This window comes from Monodelphis domestica, chromosome 6 (genome assembly GCF_027887165.1).
Source record: "Monodelphis domestica isolate mMonDom1 chromosome 6, mMonDom1.pri, whole genome shotgun sequence".
Taxonomy (NCBI): domain Eukaryota; kingdom Metazoa; phylum Chordata; class Mammalia; order Didelphimorphia; family Didelphidae; genus Monodelphis; species Monodelphis domestica.
The window spans coordinates 204,647,917-204,666,527 of NC_077232.1; the positions used below are offsets into that span (position 1 = coordinate 204,647,917).

The following is an 18,611-nucleotide window of genomic DNA, read 5'->3' on the forward strand; positions in this document are numbered from 1 at the left end:
TATTTTTTCAGATCATTAGCCAAAAGAGGAGTGTGTTCTGAAGAGTTGGGTGGCCTTATGTGCCATGTAAATCTTCTTCCATTTCATTAGGAAGCTAGGATGACTACAAAGAAACTTTACTAGATGCTGAAACTGGGGAGATTTAATTTTAAGAAAACATGGGGGGCACAGGTGGGTAGCACAGTGCATTGAGAGCCAGGCCTAGAGATGGGAGGTCCTAGGTTCAAATCTGGCCTCAGACGACTTCCCAGCTGTGTGACCCTGGGCAAGTCACTTAACCCCCATGGCCTAGCCCTTACTACTCTTCTGCCTTGGAACCAATACACAGTATTGATTCTAAGATGGAAGGTAAGGGTTAAAAAAAAAAAGAACATGGGACACTGGTCAAACTGAGTATGATAGAATTTCTGGTAGTATAAATACCTTCATCCATACCAGTGATTCTAATGGTGATTTTCCTGGGTGCCATGGCAGGGACAATGGAATTTGCACAGAAACTCCCCCCCCCCCCACACACACACCTCCTTTCCCCAAGTTAAGCTGGGCAAGACTCAACAGCAGTTAAAATGAGAGCAATCCAAAACTATTCTCCTAATGAAGAAGTGACAAGCCCAGAGAGCAGTCACTGACTTCACCAAAGAAGAAGGTTGCTCTGAAAGCTGACAGAAAATGAAAATGTTAAGCCTGAATTTCAATCTTCCTGGAGTGACTGGGGCTATTCATCTCTGGGGTCATGAAAAGTGTCTCAGAGCCTGTCAGGCCCAAAAATAAAAGAAGTCTGCATTCAAGCTCACACAATAGTCTTCAGTCACTTCAGTTATCAGGTCAGATATGGAACAGAACTGAGTCAGCAACAAGTGAATTCAGTATTTGCTCCTGAGATCTGGAGACCAGGATTATTTTACTGACACAGATCTGGTCATTTGAAAGACCAATTAATGATAGCTAGCATATACATGGTGCCTACTATATGCCAGGCACTGTGCTAAACACAGTTATTATTTCATAATATTCTACCAACAACTCTGAGAGGCAGGTGCTGTTATTATCCCCATTTTATAGCTGAGGAAACTGAGACAGACACAGGGTAAGAGACTTGCCCAGGGGCGCCTAGCTTGTAAGTTTCTGAGGCAATATATGAACTCAAGTCTTCCTGACCCTAAGCCCAGTGCTCAATCCATTGCTCCACCTTGCTGCTCCCAAGCTAGCTGGGTTTTCTCCTCCCCCTTCATTTTTTCCAAGATCCAGTAAGCTATAAATTTATTATTATGCACCTATTTTTGCTTTTTGCTGCATAGGAACTAGTGCCTTTCCATGAGTATGAATTAAGATTGACATCTATTAGTTTCCTTAGCATTGGGGATATCCCAATGGGATGATATCCCATATATGTAATATATACCACTGAGAGTATCTTAGCAGACAGCTAGTGTAGCAGTTGGACTTGGGATCAGGAAAATCTCAATTTAAATCTAGCTTCCTCCAATACTAACTAACCTCAGTTTTCTCATTTGTAAAATGGGAATAATATCTGTGAAACCTAACAGGGTTGTGAAATTCATATGAGAATGCATGTAATAAAATGCTTTGCAGAATCAAAAGCACCCTATTATTACCAAAGAATATACTAAAGAGCAGTACACTGGATTAGAAATTGAATCTAAATGGGATTCCACATTGATGGTCAAATGACCAAATACCATATAGCAAGAAGTTAACAATGTTCTTCCCTTTTCCCCTTAAATTAGAAGTGATCTCTCTTTGGACCTTGCATAAAATTTTGTTCTTTCACTGTGCTTTTCCTGGATTTAGTTTTCATTCAGGTCTATCATGTGTGTCATATCCTCCCCTCACTAGATTATAAACTCTGAAAACAGAGAACATTCTTATTCCTCTACCCACTCCCCAGTGGTCAGCATAGTGAGCACCCAGGGGAGGCCCCAAGAAAATGTCTACCGACTTGATGAATGTCACTCTTGCTTAGATCTCTCCTTGTGGAAATTAGATCATATACAGGTATAGTGGTTTACACAACAGGCAGAATGCTGAAGGAGTGGGTAAAGATAATTTTTTTCAAATAAAAACTCTAATTATACAAAGAACTTTGTGATTTATAAGAAGTCTACAATTATTGAGTAAAAACAAAGAATTACAAAAATAATTACTATTCTTATCCACGTAAGTACAGAATTAATTTTAAAGTGAAAACTGAAGTTCTTCATAGTCTATTTTAAAAATTTAACAATCTGCAAGGCCTATGTGGTGGTAGTTTTATCTTTACTTCCTATATCATTATCTGCATTATTAAAGGATTTGTTAGAGGCAGATAGTTGGTACAGTGGATATTTGGAGGCAGGAAGACTTGACAGCTCAAATACTGCCTTAGTCTTAGGGCTTGTGTGTCCCTGGACAAATCATTTCACTCCTGTCTCAGCTTCCTCATCTGTAAAATGGAGATAATAATAGCATCGATCTGACAAAATTGTTGTGAGGATCAAATGAGTTTAGAATTGTCAAGTGCTTTATAAACCCTCAAGTGCTATATAAATGCTTATTGTTAATAACATCATATACTTATGGAGAATACCATAATGTATGTTAAGAAAAAAATGTTTTAAATTGAACATGGTCACCCTGTATGCAAGTTACTAGAAATGGATTTTTAAAATGTGAAAAATATGTAACCTGCTATTAATACGTCTCATCTAAATATACAAAACTTCCTTTAAACACAATTTCAGTACTTATTCAAAGAAGAAACGAAAGCCCAAACTGAATTAACTGCAATGTTCTAAAATTCTCAACCAAATAGTAAGCTAGTATTAAATGCAAATCTTTAAGTGAAACTATTTCTCTTTGTCGTTTTCTACTTAAACATTTGGTGAATACAATATCTGGTTTAATAAAAAGTTTCTTCAAGTAAAAATAAGCATATGTTTATGGCTAATTTGGAAACATGGCCGGTGGTCACAGTAATATCCTTCCTGTTGATTTCAAAATGAGAGCACCAGAGACCTGTGCTAAGAACCAATTCAAGGTCACAGCTGCAGAGACATAATTCCTTGTTATATTGTACTTTTTGTTGTTGTTTGTATGTTGTGATTTTTTTCTCAGAATATGAATTAAATTGAATACTTATAACAATTGGTATAAATGACCCCACTAAACAAAAGAGCAGAGGCGGGATCAATAAGCACAATAAAAATTATTATGATGTTTATAGGTTATACATTTATTTCAGTGAGTTATCGCTAAATTATATATAGCTATTATTTCTTTGGTATGAATTTTCAGATATTCAGTAATATTTGTACTGCACCTGAAAATTTCTCATACCAATTACATTTCTGAATTCCCTCCACTATGAATTTTCATGTGTTTATTAACAAGGATTCCGTGTTATTTGAACAGTATCCATGTGGTTCACTTATAGGGCCTCTTTCTAATATTATTTTGTTGTTGAAGGTATAAGTTATGAGGGAATACTTTCCACCATTCTTTACATTTAAAAAGCTTCTTTCTAGTGTAAATCACCTGGTGTAAAATAAGGCCTGATATCTAATTGAATTGGAATTATGGAACTGGATTGGAAAAGTAATGAGTTTTATAGACCGAACTGGAGATACAGTACTTAAAGGCCATTGTAAGATAGGCAGACTGGTAAAGGGATAAACTGAGGAATTCTCACCTGTATAAATGACCAGACATATCATGGAACAGATCAGCTCCACGGCCAGGACTGCCAGGATGAAGTCGAGATAGAGGGTACTGTGATTGGGGAAAGAGTGCTGTATACACAAGATGAGGAGCAGTGCTGCATTGCCTAGCAAAAGAAACACAAGCTCAGCATTAGTCAAAGCATCTGACCTGCTGTCAAAAGAGAAGCAACAGTACAGTCAAAATGGTAGCATCTAACAAAGCTGAAGATAAATTCCAAAATGAGTAGTGCCAACATTTGGGGTTAAGGGCAGAATAGGTTTCTTAACAAAGCCCCGGGGACATTCCAGTGCTATCATTACAAGTTATAGCCCAGGTAAGATTGTGCAAGTGTCATTGTCTAGGTGATCTGATCAAGCCCATTGATTCCAAGAAAAGCTAAAAGAGGACAGAAGCCAGGGGTATGTGGTAAGAGTGAAGGACTTGGGGTTAGGAGTAACTAGTTCAAATTCCACTTTGGGATACCGACTGTGTGAGGACAGAAAAGTCACTTTAAACTTTTTGGGCCCTGTTTCCTCACCTTTAAAATGAGGATAACACCTTATCTCACAGTACCACAGTAGTAAGTGCCACACGAAATAATGAATAGAAAGTGCTTTACAATCTTTAAAATGGTATGTAAAAGTCAGCTATTATCAGAAGCTTAAAGATGTTAAAGATAACAAAACTTAATTAAATATATAAAACTCATAGTACATTGTACAATATATCACAATGAAAGTAAATCCAATTTGGATAAATTTAAACATAAAAAAATAAGTTAAGAGTGATTGTTTGTTTTAAAAAAGGATTCCCATAAATAAGACTCCTTTTTTACATTTAAAGTGGTCCAATAAAAATCACATTAATATTCGATGTTTTTTAAGAAGGCCCCATTTCACAGAGATATGCTTGTACAAAACAGACACATCTAGGATGCTAATGGCTTATGTAGCTTACTTAGGTGAATGGCATTTCCCTCTTAATCATCCTGCCATCATGATAGTCTCCCAGTAAGCCTATGGCTTATTTCTCAGTGCTGTTTTTAAACTTGCTTTTTGCATTGCTAATTTAATGCACTTGGCAAACACTAAAAGTGTATGAAGAGGAAGTGATTTCTAAGTCCTTTCTTTTCTTAGTATTTTTCACTCACATTTTTCTAGGTCTGGAAAATGTTTGCTTAGTCCAAGTAAAAGAAGAGATCTCATACTTGTTGGTACAAGCAGAATGACTATGAACCAGTAAGCCAAGTTTAAATTACATATGAAAGTCACTTTGCACTTCATCTCTGTTCTAACAAGTTTCACGCCCCCCACCCCCCCAATCATATTAGCATGCAGTTATGCTCCTTGTGAATCAGTTTTGGGGAGATCTAATTAATTGGCTTTTGGTCTCAAAACAATTATACTTTTAAAAATTGAGGGAGGAAATCTTTTAAAAAGGAGAGAAGCTATTCTGCATAGATAATGTGACTAACATTACAGATGCTGGACTACGTGTAATTTTCAGAGAATTTTTAATTTTTTAAGATGTCCTATAATAGACATTCTTTTTATGGTAACAAAGATGGCAATCTTCAACTGGGGAAATACCAAGCAATTATGATATGTGAATATAATGGAATACTGGAAGAATGGACTAAATAATAAATTGGAAGGATTCAGAGAAGCAAGGGAAGATTTCTGTGAACTAATGAAGAGTAAAATAAGTACAACCTAGAAAACAATTTACTCAATGGTGACAACAATTGAAAGGACAAAAAAGGGACTGAATAAGGTGTAAATATAATGACCAAGCTTAGCCATAGAAAAGAATTCATGTACCTTCCCCTCTTCTTTGAAGAGAATGGCAAACTGGTTGTGGAATATTGCATGTACTGTCAGATATGGTGAACATGTTGATGAAACTTTGTTGACCTACTTTTTTTCTCTTCAAAAATCTATTGAAAAAGCTAGCTCATTGGGGAGGCTAGTGGGGAGGGATTTATTTGCAAATGGAAGGTGATGAAAAAACCCCGAGACATAAACAAAAGAATAAAAATGTTCTTTAGAAAATTCAATTTTACTACACAAGATTATATATAGTACAAGAGTAGAGACCTGGATACAAGATGAATATATATTCTACAATGACATGAGATCATAGCTCTACCTAGTGGCCATTTTCATAGCTCTCCATTAATCCAGTGATGTCTGGTTTTATTCCATTTGACTAACTGAAATGCACTTAAAACATGAAAACATACCCTAAAAAGAAAAGGACTTAAAAACCAATAACAATAAATCTTATAGGACTGTTTCATGGGATATAGCCAGGTATTGAGCCAAAAGTACTTCCTTTTACTCTTAGCGACTAGGAATCTCTGAAACCCATCAAACAGTTCGCTTTACTATAATAGAGAGTTACAAACTCACTTTTCTTTATTCTGCTTAACAGCAACAGGAGTAATTAAGTGGTTCTGCTACCAATCCATGTCCCAGTATGGCTGAGAGAAATTAATCTGGAATTCCTATCAGGGACCCTCAAAAAAGCTCTGGTCCTGGTGGCTCCTACTCAACTAAGTTGCTTGTACCTACATCTCTCAAGAGTATAGGCTATGTGACACTTGGACATCCTGTAATTCCTGGTTGGAAGGCAGGGAGGTATAGTATTTAGTTATAATGTTGGGCTTGGAGTCAGGAAGATTTGAGTGCAAATCCCAACCCAAATAATTACTAGCTATATGACCCATGCAAGTCACTCGACTTCCATTTCCCTTCTTCTTTCCTTCTATCATTCATGGCTGTTAGCAAGGAGATTGGATCTGCTTCTAAAGAAGTCAGTTTTTATATAAAGTTCACAGATGGCATCTCTCCATATTGTTATAAGGTTTCAATGACTATAACATCAAACAGTTTTGTGAATGGTCTGAGAGAATATCAATACTAGAAAGTTTTGAAGAATGTGAGGACCTGATCAATGCAATGACCAACTACAATTTTAGAGTTACTGAAACATACCTCCCCCTTGACAGAGAAGTAATGGGTCCAGGATGGAATAAGATATACATTTTTCTAACATGGCCAATGTGGGAATTTGCTGGGGGGTTTTTTTTGGTATGTATACTTGTTGAAAAGTCTTTGTTTAAAAAGAAAAAAATCTTGGCCACAGAGCAGAGATATGGTAAGACATTTTCCTTTGCAGAGGACACAGTTCATGAGTATGGGGAATTTATGAATGATAAAAAAAAAATCACTGATTTGTTTTGTCATTTTTTCCTCATTTCTTCTTTCTTTTTTTCTTTTAAAAAATCTTTATTGGAGCATCTGGGTGGCTCAGTGGATTGAGAGCCAGGCCTAGAGATGGGAGGGTTCAAATCTGGCCTCAGACACTTCGTAGCTGTGGGACCCTGGGCAAGTCACTTAACCCCCATTGCCTGGCTCTTACCACTCTTCTGCCTTGGAACCAATACATAGTATTGATTCCAAGATGGAAGGCAAGGGTTTAAAAAAATATATATATATACACATACACACACATATATATAAATATATATAAAATATACTTATATGGGATGGCTCTCTGGGAAGAGGGAAAAATACAGGGGATTAAAATGGTTTTCTAAAAATGAGAGTAAAATACTCGTTCATCTTTTTTAAAGTCATGTAAAATAAAAATAAAAGTTAAGTTAAAAATGTCATTATTGGACTAATACTTTAAAAAATGCATATTCTGCTTTAGTTAGTAGAATCCTGCTCACTGTTCTTCAGTATTAACAAGGGGTTTCTACTCCTACTGTGCAGGACACAGTGACCTCTTATGGCCAAAGTATGAGGTGCAAGAATCAATGTGGCCTAGAAACCAATCCTTGTGAAAGATGCAGAAGGCAGAGACTACATCATTTTATATATAGACTGGATAATGGGTTTTTTCCCCTAAACCACCCACTCTCATCCCCATGGAGAGACTGGACTCTGACCCTTCTCTTTGCCATCCACAGGTCAGGGTTGGTTCTGACAGTTTTTACCTCTCAAGGAGAGAGTGTATAACCTTTTTCCTCCTGTAATTCACTTTGTTTTATTAATTTCTGTGGTTCCAATGTTCTCAGATGCTCTAAGATAAGCAATTTTAATCAAGATGCAAAATACTTCAGGGTGGCCTATGAAAAAGGTTGGTAAGCTAAAAAAAAAAATCATGGGATTCTCATAGAATAAGACTTTGAACAACCTAAATTCAGTCATTTTAAAATTTCATTTCTCCCTATAAAAATACTTTAGGCCCAGATGTAAATCATAAATGCAAATTATGCCCAGACCAATGAAGAGAAGCTGGCTCTCATTTACATGAAACCCTTTGTTAAGATTCTGAAATCCAAAATATAGGCCCATATATATTATATTTTAAAATTCTTACCATCTGTCTTAGAGCTGATATTAAGTATTGATTCTAAGGCAGAAGAGCTGTAAGGGCAGGGCAATAGGCATTAAATGATTTGTCTGGGGGTCATACAGCTAGGAAGTATCTGAGGCCATATTTGCACCTAGGTCCTCCTGACTCCAGGTCTGGTGCTCTATCCACTGAACCATCTAGCTGCCCAGATAAAGAAATATTATTCAACAAGCATCTATTAAGCACCAACCATGTGCCAGGGACTGGGTACTCATAGGCAAAAATGAAAACAGTCATTGGCCTCAAGAAGCTTATGTTTTATCATGGATGACAGGTATACATACAAGTATTCAAGATAAATTCAGAAAGGAGGAGGCAGGAAATCAGGAAAGGTCTCATGTGGGAGTAGCTTTTGAGCTGGGTTTTCAAGGAAACTAAGAATTCTAAGAGGCAGATGGAGGAAAGGAGTGCCTGGGTTCAGCCTCAATCTTATCCCTTTAGAAGGATTTGGAGGACAGTTCAGGGAATCTGTGAATTTGTATTGGGAAAAAATGCATATCTTCCTTTTCACTAATCTCTAACTGAAATGCAGTGTATTTCCTCCCATTGTTTTAAAACATAGTTCTGAGAAGAGTCCAAAAGCTTCACCAGATTACCAAAGGGAACCAGGAAACAAAAAAGGTGAAAAATCTCTTGTCTTGATCATAGTCCATTCTCCTCATTTCTGGAGAGCCTGTTCTAGCCCTCACCACATATGAATGTTTTACCAGATCTGCCTTGATGCTGTTACTTCCTGAAGAAGTATCAGTTTTTAAAACAAGTTTTCTCTACTTATTACTTCCAAAGGATAGTCAAACAACGACAATTTATTTCCTCCAACTCACATCTTTTCTTCAGTGGAAGGCATAGCACCGACCCTAGAAAAAGCAATTATTAGGTTTTGCTTGTTATTCCAGGAGACATTTTCTCTACGCTCTACTTTAGTATATATACTGGGATTATCCAACTTCCAAAAATTAGCACTGTGCTTGGCACACAGCAGGCACCTTATAAATTCTTGTTGAATGAATGAATGTTGAATAATGTGAACACAAAAAATATCTATGAAGGTATTTCAACAGCTTTTAAGGTTTAGTTATTGAGCAAGGCATTTCAACTATTCAGGGTTTTGTTGACAGGCCAAAAATTAGCCCTTGAAAGAGTTCAGAGATCCATTATACTATTTCTTTTTTGTTTTTTAATTTAATTTTTCCAGTCAATAAAAATCCATTTTCTCTTACTCCCACCTTCTCCTTGCCATCATAATTGAAAAGGAGATAATACATGTACCCATCCCAATAGATTATTATAATAAAAGCATCTCCTAACCTATGAAGTACAACATTGATAGATATTCCCTCAACCAGAATGATTTGGGAAGAAGTATAGCACACCAATCTCATCCATCTGACAAGTGAGGAAAATGCAATAATCTTCTATCATTTTCACAAGTTCCACCAGAAATTCACAAAAACAAATAAAAGGTTTTTGTTGCCATATATAGTTCAGTTTTTTACAATCATCTGACATTTCCAGCAGTAGATGGGGTCAAAAAGTTAGATTCTTGCAAAGTAAATTTAAAGTATGAGATCCTCACACTAGTCCTACCTAAATTAGGAGGCAGACTTCTGAAAAGACAACAAAAAAACCCCCCACAAAAGTTGAGAAAGAATGGAAAAAATTGTTCTATCTGACTGTGATGGAAACATTACTACATCCAAAGCAATGTTGCATATGAAAATGTAGAGACATGGGAGGACTTGCATGAACTGAGCTTAAAAGAGGAAGGAAAAAAAATTGATCCAAGACAGCAGACAGAATGATTGTAATAACAGAAATAAAAATATGAAAAAGCAATTCATCTCAGATTTCAAAAATATTAAGGTGGGCTCCAAAGGACAAGTGTTCAAACACTTGCCTCTTTTTAGTACAAAGCTGAGACACTCCAGATACAAAATGTTACAAATCTTGTCTTTTGCTACTCTCTAGCCGTTTTTCTTTTTCACTAAGAAAAGGACAAAGGAGAATAATACACATGAAAAGGATTGTGGTCTAAAAAACCTATGGCATCACAACCACATTTTTTTAAAATACAAAAAGCTAAGAGAGACAGGCAAGCTCACCAGTTGAGTGGATCATTAATGACAGTCTTTTAAGATGTCTAGTGGATCTGTACATCATGATGTAGCCTTGATTTCTCACTTGGCTATGGTGGTACTGGATGTAACGTTCAAGAAGCACATGGAAGACCCATAAAATCACTTTTCCAAGGATGATTACAGTCTGAACCTTAAACGGATTGATGTAGTTTCCTGGACATTTGTCCTCATTTGGATTAGGATAAGAACAAAGCAAACCTGTTAAAAATGCTAAAACAACGAATACAACCTAGAGGGGAAAAAAGTACCAAGATGAGGTTTTAGGACTTTGAGGTTAAGTACATATGTCACTTTTTCTGTCCTACATTCAGCCTAAACTTTCAATTTTTAGAAAGCAAGAATAGGAGCTGGAAGTATTGGAGTGAATTTTACATTCCTATATCCATATGATTATGGTCAGAAAACTATTAAATAAATGCAATATAATTCTAAATCACATGTGACTTGCTTGCTATGCATTTAAAGGCTGTGGTACTCACAGTCACCTAGTCAGGATAGCTTATTCCTAGACAGCGATCATTTTTTTAATTAAAAAAATTTTTTTTTATTTTAAACATATTTTTCCATGTTTACATATTTCATTTTTTCCCCCTCCTCTCTTCCCTATGCCCTTCCAGATCCAATAAGCACTTCCACTGGGTTATACAAATGCTATCACATATCTATTTCCATATTAATTTTTGCAAAAGAGCAATCTTTTAAACCCAAACCCTCAATCATATATCCATATAAACAAATAATTGGTCATTTGTTTTTCTTCTCCCACAGTTCTTTCTCTTGATGTGGTCATCATTCTTTCTAATAAATCCCTTTGGATAGTCTTGTATTAGCAAAATCCAATTCATTGGGTTGTTCCACAATGTTTCACTTTCTATGTATTATGTTCTTTTGGTTCTGCTCATTTCACTCTGCATCAGTTCCTGGAGGTTCTTCCAGTTTGTATAGAAATCCTCCAGTTTGTTATTCCTTACATCAAAATGGTATTCCATCACCACCATACACCACAGTTTGTTCAGCTATTCCCCAATCAAGGGACACTCCTTCATTTTCCAATTTTTTGCCATCACAAAGAGCGCAGCTATGAAAATTTTTGTGCAAACATTTTTCATTATTATCCCTTCAGGGTACAAACCTAGTAGCGGTATTGCTGGGTCAAAGGATATGCATTCTTTTAAAGCCCTTTGGGCATAGTTCTAAATTGCCCTCCAGAACGGTTGAATCAATTCACAAGTCCACCAGCAATGCATTAAGTGTCCCAATTTTGTCACAACCCCTCCAACATGCATTATTTTTCTTTACTGTCATATTGGCCAATCTGCTTTTGATTGCATTTCTCTAATGAGAGATTTAGATCACTTTTTCATGGGCTTATTAATAGTTTTGATTTCTTTATCTGAAAACTGCCTATTCACATCCCTTCACCATTTGTCAATTGGGGAAATGGCTTGATTTTTTGTACAACTGACTTAGCTCCTTCTAAATTTGAGAAATTAGACCTTTGTCAAGAGATTTTTGTTATAAAAAAATTTCCCCCAATTTGTTGCTTCCCTTCTAATTTTGGATGCATTGGTTTTGTTTGTACAAAACCTTTCTTATTTAATGTAATCAGAATTATTCATTTTGCATTTTGTAAGATTCTCTTATCTCTTGCTTAGTCTTAAATTCTTTCCTTTCCCACAGATCTGACAGGTACCAGATGGTGATAATTAAAACAAAAATAACTTTGTACTGTACACTATTTTACATAGCTTCAAGTCAATGATCTCCAGAAAGAGCAGGATCCAAATCTGGTCTCAGACACTAGCTGATCCAGGTATCATCAGTTTCTATAGGGGGTTGGACCCTAACCTCTGAGGGTTGTTCTAACTCTAAATCCATGAATATGATCACCCAAAGTACAGTGAAGAGGGTGCATGCTGGATACAAACAAGCTGCAACACACGACAAATAAGGAACTCTGTAGGAAAGGAGGTTAAAGAATGCCAGCAGAAAAATGTCAGGGGGAAGGGGACAGTACTGAGATCCAGAGATGACTCACAGGCCCTGCAATGCTAAGAGAACTGAATTCATTAAAATGCCCCCAATATGTTGGATAAGCCGTTAGGGGTGAATCTGTGAGAAGCCATGAATTATGGCCACACTGGATGAGTTGGGAAAATTCATCATTGGAAGGAATGCCCACTTTGATAAGATCACAGACATATCAGAATATTTAAGTGACAATATTAGCTATTTGTCCCTATAAAAACAAAATCTGTAAGATGCATAGTTCAAATAACCAAATACAATTCTCAAGAAATAGATAATATAGAAGACAACTTTTAAAAATTAAGACATGTATAATAAAGTGCTTTTCCACTTGAGTTCAAAGGACTACAAATTTATAGTTGGAAAGACCTTTAGATGCCATCAAGTCAAACCCCCTTATATTAGATATGAAACTGAAGTTTGTGGACCTTAAATTTTTTCTGGGCAATTAACAAAAGAAAAAAAAATCCTAATTGAGAAGAAGCATATTATGAGGATACTCCTCTTTGGCTTGGCAACAAACCCAGTGTGATTATGGTGATGTAGTTTAATCTCTGTTCCAGTTTCCAAATGAGTAAAAGGAGAGATTTGACCTATATGATGTTCAAAGTCCTTCCTAATTTCTTAATTCTAACATTCAAATAACTGCTTCTCTAGTAACAACTAGACTAATCTAGCTCTCATCACCTAGTCCCAGAGTTCTTAACCCATTTAAAAAGTCTGACAAAAATTATTTCAGTATAATTGACTCTGTCATAATCCTTTGTATTTTACTTTAAAAACATGATTCTGAGAAGGGGTCTAGCTTCATTTGACTGAGAAATAAGTTAATGACACACAAAAATTAAGAACCCCTCACTTGATCAACAAAAGGAAAAATTCTTTGAAAAATCAAAGTAACTGATTAGCTCCTTTGAATACACTTAAGTAGCCAATAGGTTGTGTTGCTATTTTTTTAAAACCCTTACCATCTGTCTTAGAATCAATACTCTGAATAAGTTCCAAAGCAGCAGAGCAGTAAGGGCTAGGCAATGGGGATTAAGTGATCTGCGCAGGGTCACTTGCCTTGGCAGGGTTTGGGGCCACATTTGAACCCAGAATCTCCTATCTCCAGGCCTGGCTCTCTATCCACTGAACAACTTTGCTGCTCTAGTAACAGTTATTCTTATGACTCGTGGAAGTACAATAATTTTTGGCTCTATTATGGCAAGTGACTAGTGGTGTTTTATTATAAGAACAAAACTTCCCATCACTCAGTAGCTACTTCTAAGCATCTATTATTAACTGGAGTGCTTTTGTTTACACTCAATGGTCCAGGCAGAATCTGCTCCATTTGGGACAGACATTAGAGTAACTAACAGGGTAACAGCTAACCCTGAGGAGACTATGTGTTATGCATATATGTATATATGCATATGTACATGTGTATATATGTATGTTTTTACCAGACTTGTGATTTCATTTCTATAACTTCCCAGACTGGAGCCTGTTTTGCACCTTCTACTCTTCAAGAGTTGCCTGACAACCTGGGACTTGCCTAGGATCAGCATGAAGGTAGTCCATGAACCCAGGTCTGGTCTTCAAAGTGGCTCTCAATCCAGGAAGCTATGTTTTTCACAGTCATCTACTTTTTAGCAGAAATGATAAACATCTAGTTCAGATTCTCCAGGGTTCACATGTTAAAGCAAGAAAAGTTACTGCTTTGTCTGACATGCTCTTCAGTGCATCTTGCACCCTTCCTTCCCCACAGACTTACATGTATTAACAAGAGGAGATTTGCTATGATGACTGTGGGAAGAGCATGGAATCTAGGTCTGAAATGAACGTGCAGTGAATGCTGTGGCAGAAGCTGACCATCTAGAATGGGGTCATCTTCCATACTCTGTGTGAGATCCAGCGAACCCTAGAGGGAACAGAATCCAAAATCAATATATTCTTGGACTATATACAAAAAACATGAAGCATGAAACAGTATTTCATATAAACATATGCACACACACACACACACATATATATATATATATTTAATATTTATTCTAAGAATATTTTTTCCAGAAAAAAACACTTAGTTTCAACTACTAGAGGCATACACACTAAGAAGCAGAAGAAACCATCTCCTACCCTCAAAGGGGTTACACCATCTACATAGCAGGTGAGGAATAAATAAATGAAAAGTTCAATGATGGTAAGTTCAACAGAGAATTAGAATGGTTTAATTAAGGTCAGGCTATGGACTCAGGAAGAGCTAGACTCAAGTCTCATTTCTAACAAACATTAGGAACATGAGTATAGCAAGATCCCTAATTTTTAGGACCCCAGGCAACTTATTTTTTTTTTTGAGGACCTTCCTTCAGTTATCCCAGGTAACCTTCTAAGACTCTAAGTTACAGGTGAGGACTTATTTGCTTCTCTGTAAGAAGATTCCACACCAGAAGTTTCCAATGGTGATAAAATCATGGGTTTTGGCATCCCTCCAACCCCTGCAAAAAGGTAAATAATAGGGGCAGTGGCTAAATACTTCCTAGCTGTGTGACCCTAGGCAAATTATTCAACCCTAATTGCCTAGCCCTTACCATTCTTTTGCTCAGAATCAATACTTACGATCAATTCTAAGAAAGAAGGTATGGGTCTAAAAAAAATTAAAAAACAAAGATAAATTTTCAAGTAAAAACAGAACAAGGCTAACGTCCAAACCCAAGATCCAAGTAGAAATAACAATGAACAAGAATAGGGGTACAAAACAATTGACCTATATATTATCTCATTTGGTTTGAGTCTCTCAGCAACCCTGTAAGGTAGATACCATTCTTGTCCTCCAGAAACAAGGGCATTACTGTTTCATTTGGAAAATCATTCCTAGCATGCTAGTTCTCTAAGATAGATGCTACACTTATTTTCATTTAACAGCAGGGCAAGTGGAGGCAGGAATGGGCATGACACAGTAGACAAGATGATCATAATTCGAAGATGTAGACTCAAAGGCCACATGTCCCAACTCTCTAATTTTACAGATGGGGAGACTGAGGCCCAGAGAGGTCCTATAACTTGTTCAGAATCACAAAGGAGAGAGGTGGGGACTGGAACCTGGAACTGCTGACTTCAGGACTCTTCCCCATGACACTCTATTTTCTGGGTTCAATCCCTACTTCGGATATCTTCCAGTTGCTAGTCAAGAAGGATTTATTAAGTGCTTTCTATGTGTCAGGCACTGAGCTAAGTGCTGATACAACAAGATACAAAGAAAGACAGTGTTCCCAAGAGGATCACATTCTAATGGTGACCTTGGACAAGTCACAACTTTTTGGAGCCTCAAGAACCCCTTTAATGTAGAGTTAATGCTATTAACACTTTCTACTTAACAAAGTTTCAGTAAAGATAGGGCTTTCAATCTTCAAAGCCCTTACATAAGTGGGAGCTGTCAGCCAGGAGTAACATGTAAACAAAATTTCCCTGGGGAAAAAAACATGCTGTTGCTGAGTCAATTTTCAGTTGTGTCTGAATCCTCATGACGCCATTTTTTGGGTTTATGACACAGATGCTGGAGTAGTTTGCCATTTTCTTCTCTGGATCACTTTACAGATGAAGGAACTGAGGCAAACAGGGTTAAGTGAATTTCCCAGGGTCACACAACTAGTAAGTGTCTAAGCCAGATTTGATCTCAGATGAGTCTTCCCGATTCCAGTCCTGACACTCTATCCACTGTACCACCTAGCTGTAAAGGCAAAGGATCATATTATGGGTGAAAAGAGCATTCAAGTTGGCAAGGATCATGAAGCTATGGGAACAATTAGAATTCAGGAATATAGAAGGCAATGGTATTTTTACACAACTGGAAAAGAAGTCAGGAGCCCAGATTTCAAGCTCCCCTACTAATTAAGTATGATCTTATATAATATCATCTCTTGAGATTCAAGTTTATGAATATGAAAAAAAAATGGCCTTATGGCTGTAAACAAGTAGGGTGGGCTGGACTATAAACAAGACTAAACCTAAAATCAGCAAGAACAAGGTTCAAATTTCACCTCTGGTATATTTACTATTGTGGGCAAGTCACCTACTTCCAATCTTTGGTGCTCAATTTCTACATTTCTAAAAGAGAGAGAATACTTATCCCACAGGGTGTGAGGTTCAAATTCGTGAATCCTTTCAACTTGGAGCTTTACTTTCAGTCTTAACAGCAACTCGTAAGACAAATGGGCAAGGGCTAGGCAGCCCGGGTTAAGTGACTTGCCCAGGTCACATTGCTAGGAAGTGTCTGAGGCCAGATTTAGCTTAGAGCACTACTAGTAGAGCAGAGTAACCGTTTAATAAATGTTTGATGACTGATGTATACAGTGTCCCCCAAACTTTAATGTTTTAAAATTATACTAAGTTTTTAAAAACTTTGGGGACATCCCATATAATGCAACCCTATCTTTTAGGCATCTGGCTGGAGTCCTACTGGTGTGCCATTCTAGTCTCCTCAGCCCTTCCAACATCGCTCATTCCTCCCAAAGTAGAAGAGTTTCCTAGCGCAGACAATGACCCGGCTTCATGTAGCTGCTTCGCCGTAGCCCCGGCAGAAGCAACAGGGGCGAGAACCCAGGGGTGCGCCCATTCCCTTCCCCGTGTCCCGGCTTGGCGTAGAGTCAGCAGGCCAGCCTCACAGTCACGTGACAAAGCCGAGTTCCGGGATAAGAAGCTGAGCCACTTACAGAGCAGTAGTGCGGGACCCGCAGCGCAAGAGGCGAAGCCAGGGAATTCCCAGCCGCGGGACCGTGCCCCCCACCCGCCGGCACTGGGCCTCCCAGCTCGGGACCACAGCACAGCCTCTCGGGGACAACCCTCATCCCTTTCCTAGTGCGCGCCACCATCCCTCCTGGCGTCCCTTTCCAGGGTGCAAAACCCCTGCAGGTGGTCCGTCCCCCGGGCGCCTGCTCCCAGCAGGTGGGCCGCCACAAGGGCATAGCCTCAGTTCTCTCCGCCTTCCTTCTGCGCACAGCGTTCAGCGGGCACCCCAGCCCCTTTTCGGGGTCCCCGCGCGGGGTGAGGCGCTTGGAGGTGGTGGGGCGGGGTGGACAGGAAGGCAGCTTGGCTGCTCCGGGCCCCGCCCCGCAACGCCTGGAGCCCCCAGCCGCGCCCGCCCCGCGAGCACTCACATCCTCCAGCCGGGTCCCCGCCGCCATCTCCAGGGCTTCCGAGGCCGAAGCCCCGCCGCCGGGCCGCGCTGTCTGCACCTGCGCGTCTCCGCGGCTGCTCCAGGAAAGTGGGTAAAAAAAAAAAACACTGTCAGTGCCCCGCCTCCGCCGGCCTTCCTCTCGAGCACCCTCGCACTCTGGCCCCGCCCACGCGGGCGCAGGCCCCGCCCCCGTGGGCAACGTTCGGCTCCTCCTCCCAGGCCCTCATTGGTGGAGCCCGAGAGGCTTCCCCCCGACGCTGCCGGCCCCCGGAGGGAGGGGGGGGACGTTCGCAGCGGAGCTGCTGCGGGTCTCCCTTCTCTCCTACCTTGACCCATTGCTTTGGCACCCTGCTTTCTCCTTTCCGAGGTTCTGGACCCCGAAAGGCTCGAGCATCGAAGGCTGCTTTGCCAAGCCTTCGGTGGCCTGACATCCAAGCCGTCCCACCTGTTATTTATGTGCCTTTCAGAGAGGTTCGCTTTGGGCGTGATTTCCTGTGTGTCTCCCAGCCCTGGCTGTGTGCGCACTAGCTAGGGGGCTGCGGGATGATCTCTCCAGTTCTAAGCCTCCAGTTCTAAGCCTCCAGTTCTAAGTCAGCTCGGCTCCCTCTCTCCTTTTACAGATGGGGAAACCGAAGCCTAAGGACCCAGGGCAGAGAATCGCCCAAGGTCGGATCGGTTCAAGCACCAAAGCTGGAGGCGAACCTAATTTCTTTGATTCCAAATCAAAGGCTGTTTCCACTGCACCTGAGTAGGTCCAGCTGGGTGATTTTTTTTTACCCAATTGCATAATCTTTCATAGTGTTCTTATAGTAAAATGAGGGTTTTAGTCTAAATTAGGGGCTCTTAACCTGGGGTCTCATTAATAATATTTTTTTAATGTTCTGATGACTATTTCAATATAATTGGTTTCCCTTGTAATCTATGTTTCATTGCAAGCATTTAAGAGCATTACAGTATTCTGAGAGGGGATAGGCTTCACCAGACTGCCCTCTGAGTCCATGATACAAAGAACCCCAAAATATCTCTTCTAATTGATGCAAATGGAGTTCTCTTGTAGTCAGGAAACCCAAGTTCAAATACTAGTTCTATTAGCTTTGCAAACTTGGACAAGCCCCATAATCTCTGTGCTTCAGTTTTATCACTTGTTTATAAAAGGATAACAA

At 39.0% G+C, this 18,611-nt stretch overlaps 1 protein-coding gene and 1 non-coding gene across 2 annotated transcripts in view; one reads left to right on the forward strand and one right to left on the reverse strand.

The window, feature by feature from the left end:
• Window positions 1-17,639, reverse strand: part of TMEM192 (transmembrane protein 192) — a 30,736-nt gene extending 13,097 nt beyond the window's left edge. Inside the window, exons 1-4 of the mRNA XM_001374027.4 lie at window positions 17,429-17,639; window positions 14,047-14,193; window positions 10,227-10,491; window positions 3,689-3,823 (exon numbers count right to left, since the gene is read on the reverse strand). Of these exons, the coding sequence (XP_001374064.1) occupies window positions 3,689-3,823; window positions 10,227-10,491; window positions 14,047-14,193; window positions 17,429-17,455 (574 nt within the window). The 5' untranslated portion in view covers window positions 17,456-17,639. The remainder of the gene's footprint in view (window positions 1-3,688; window positions 3,824-10,226; window positions 10,492-14,046; window positions 14,194-17,428) is intronic.
• An 80-nt stretch (window positions 17,640-17,719) lies between these two features.
• Window positions 17,720-17,773, forward strand: MIR12361 (microRNA mir-12361). Its single transcript, NR_162921.1, has one exon. It is a non-coding gene; the product is annotated as a microRNA mir-12361 (primary transcript).
• Window positions 17,774-18,611: the final 838 nt, after the last annotated feature.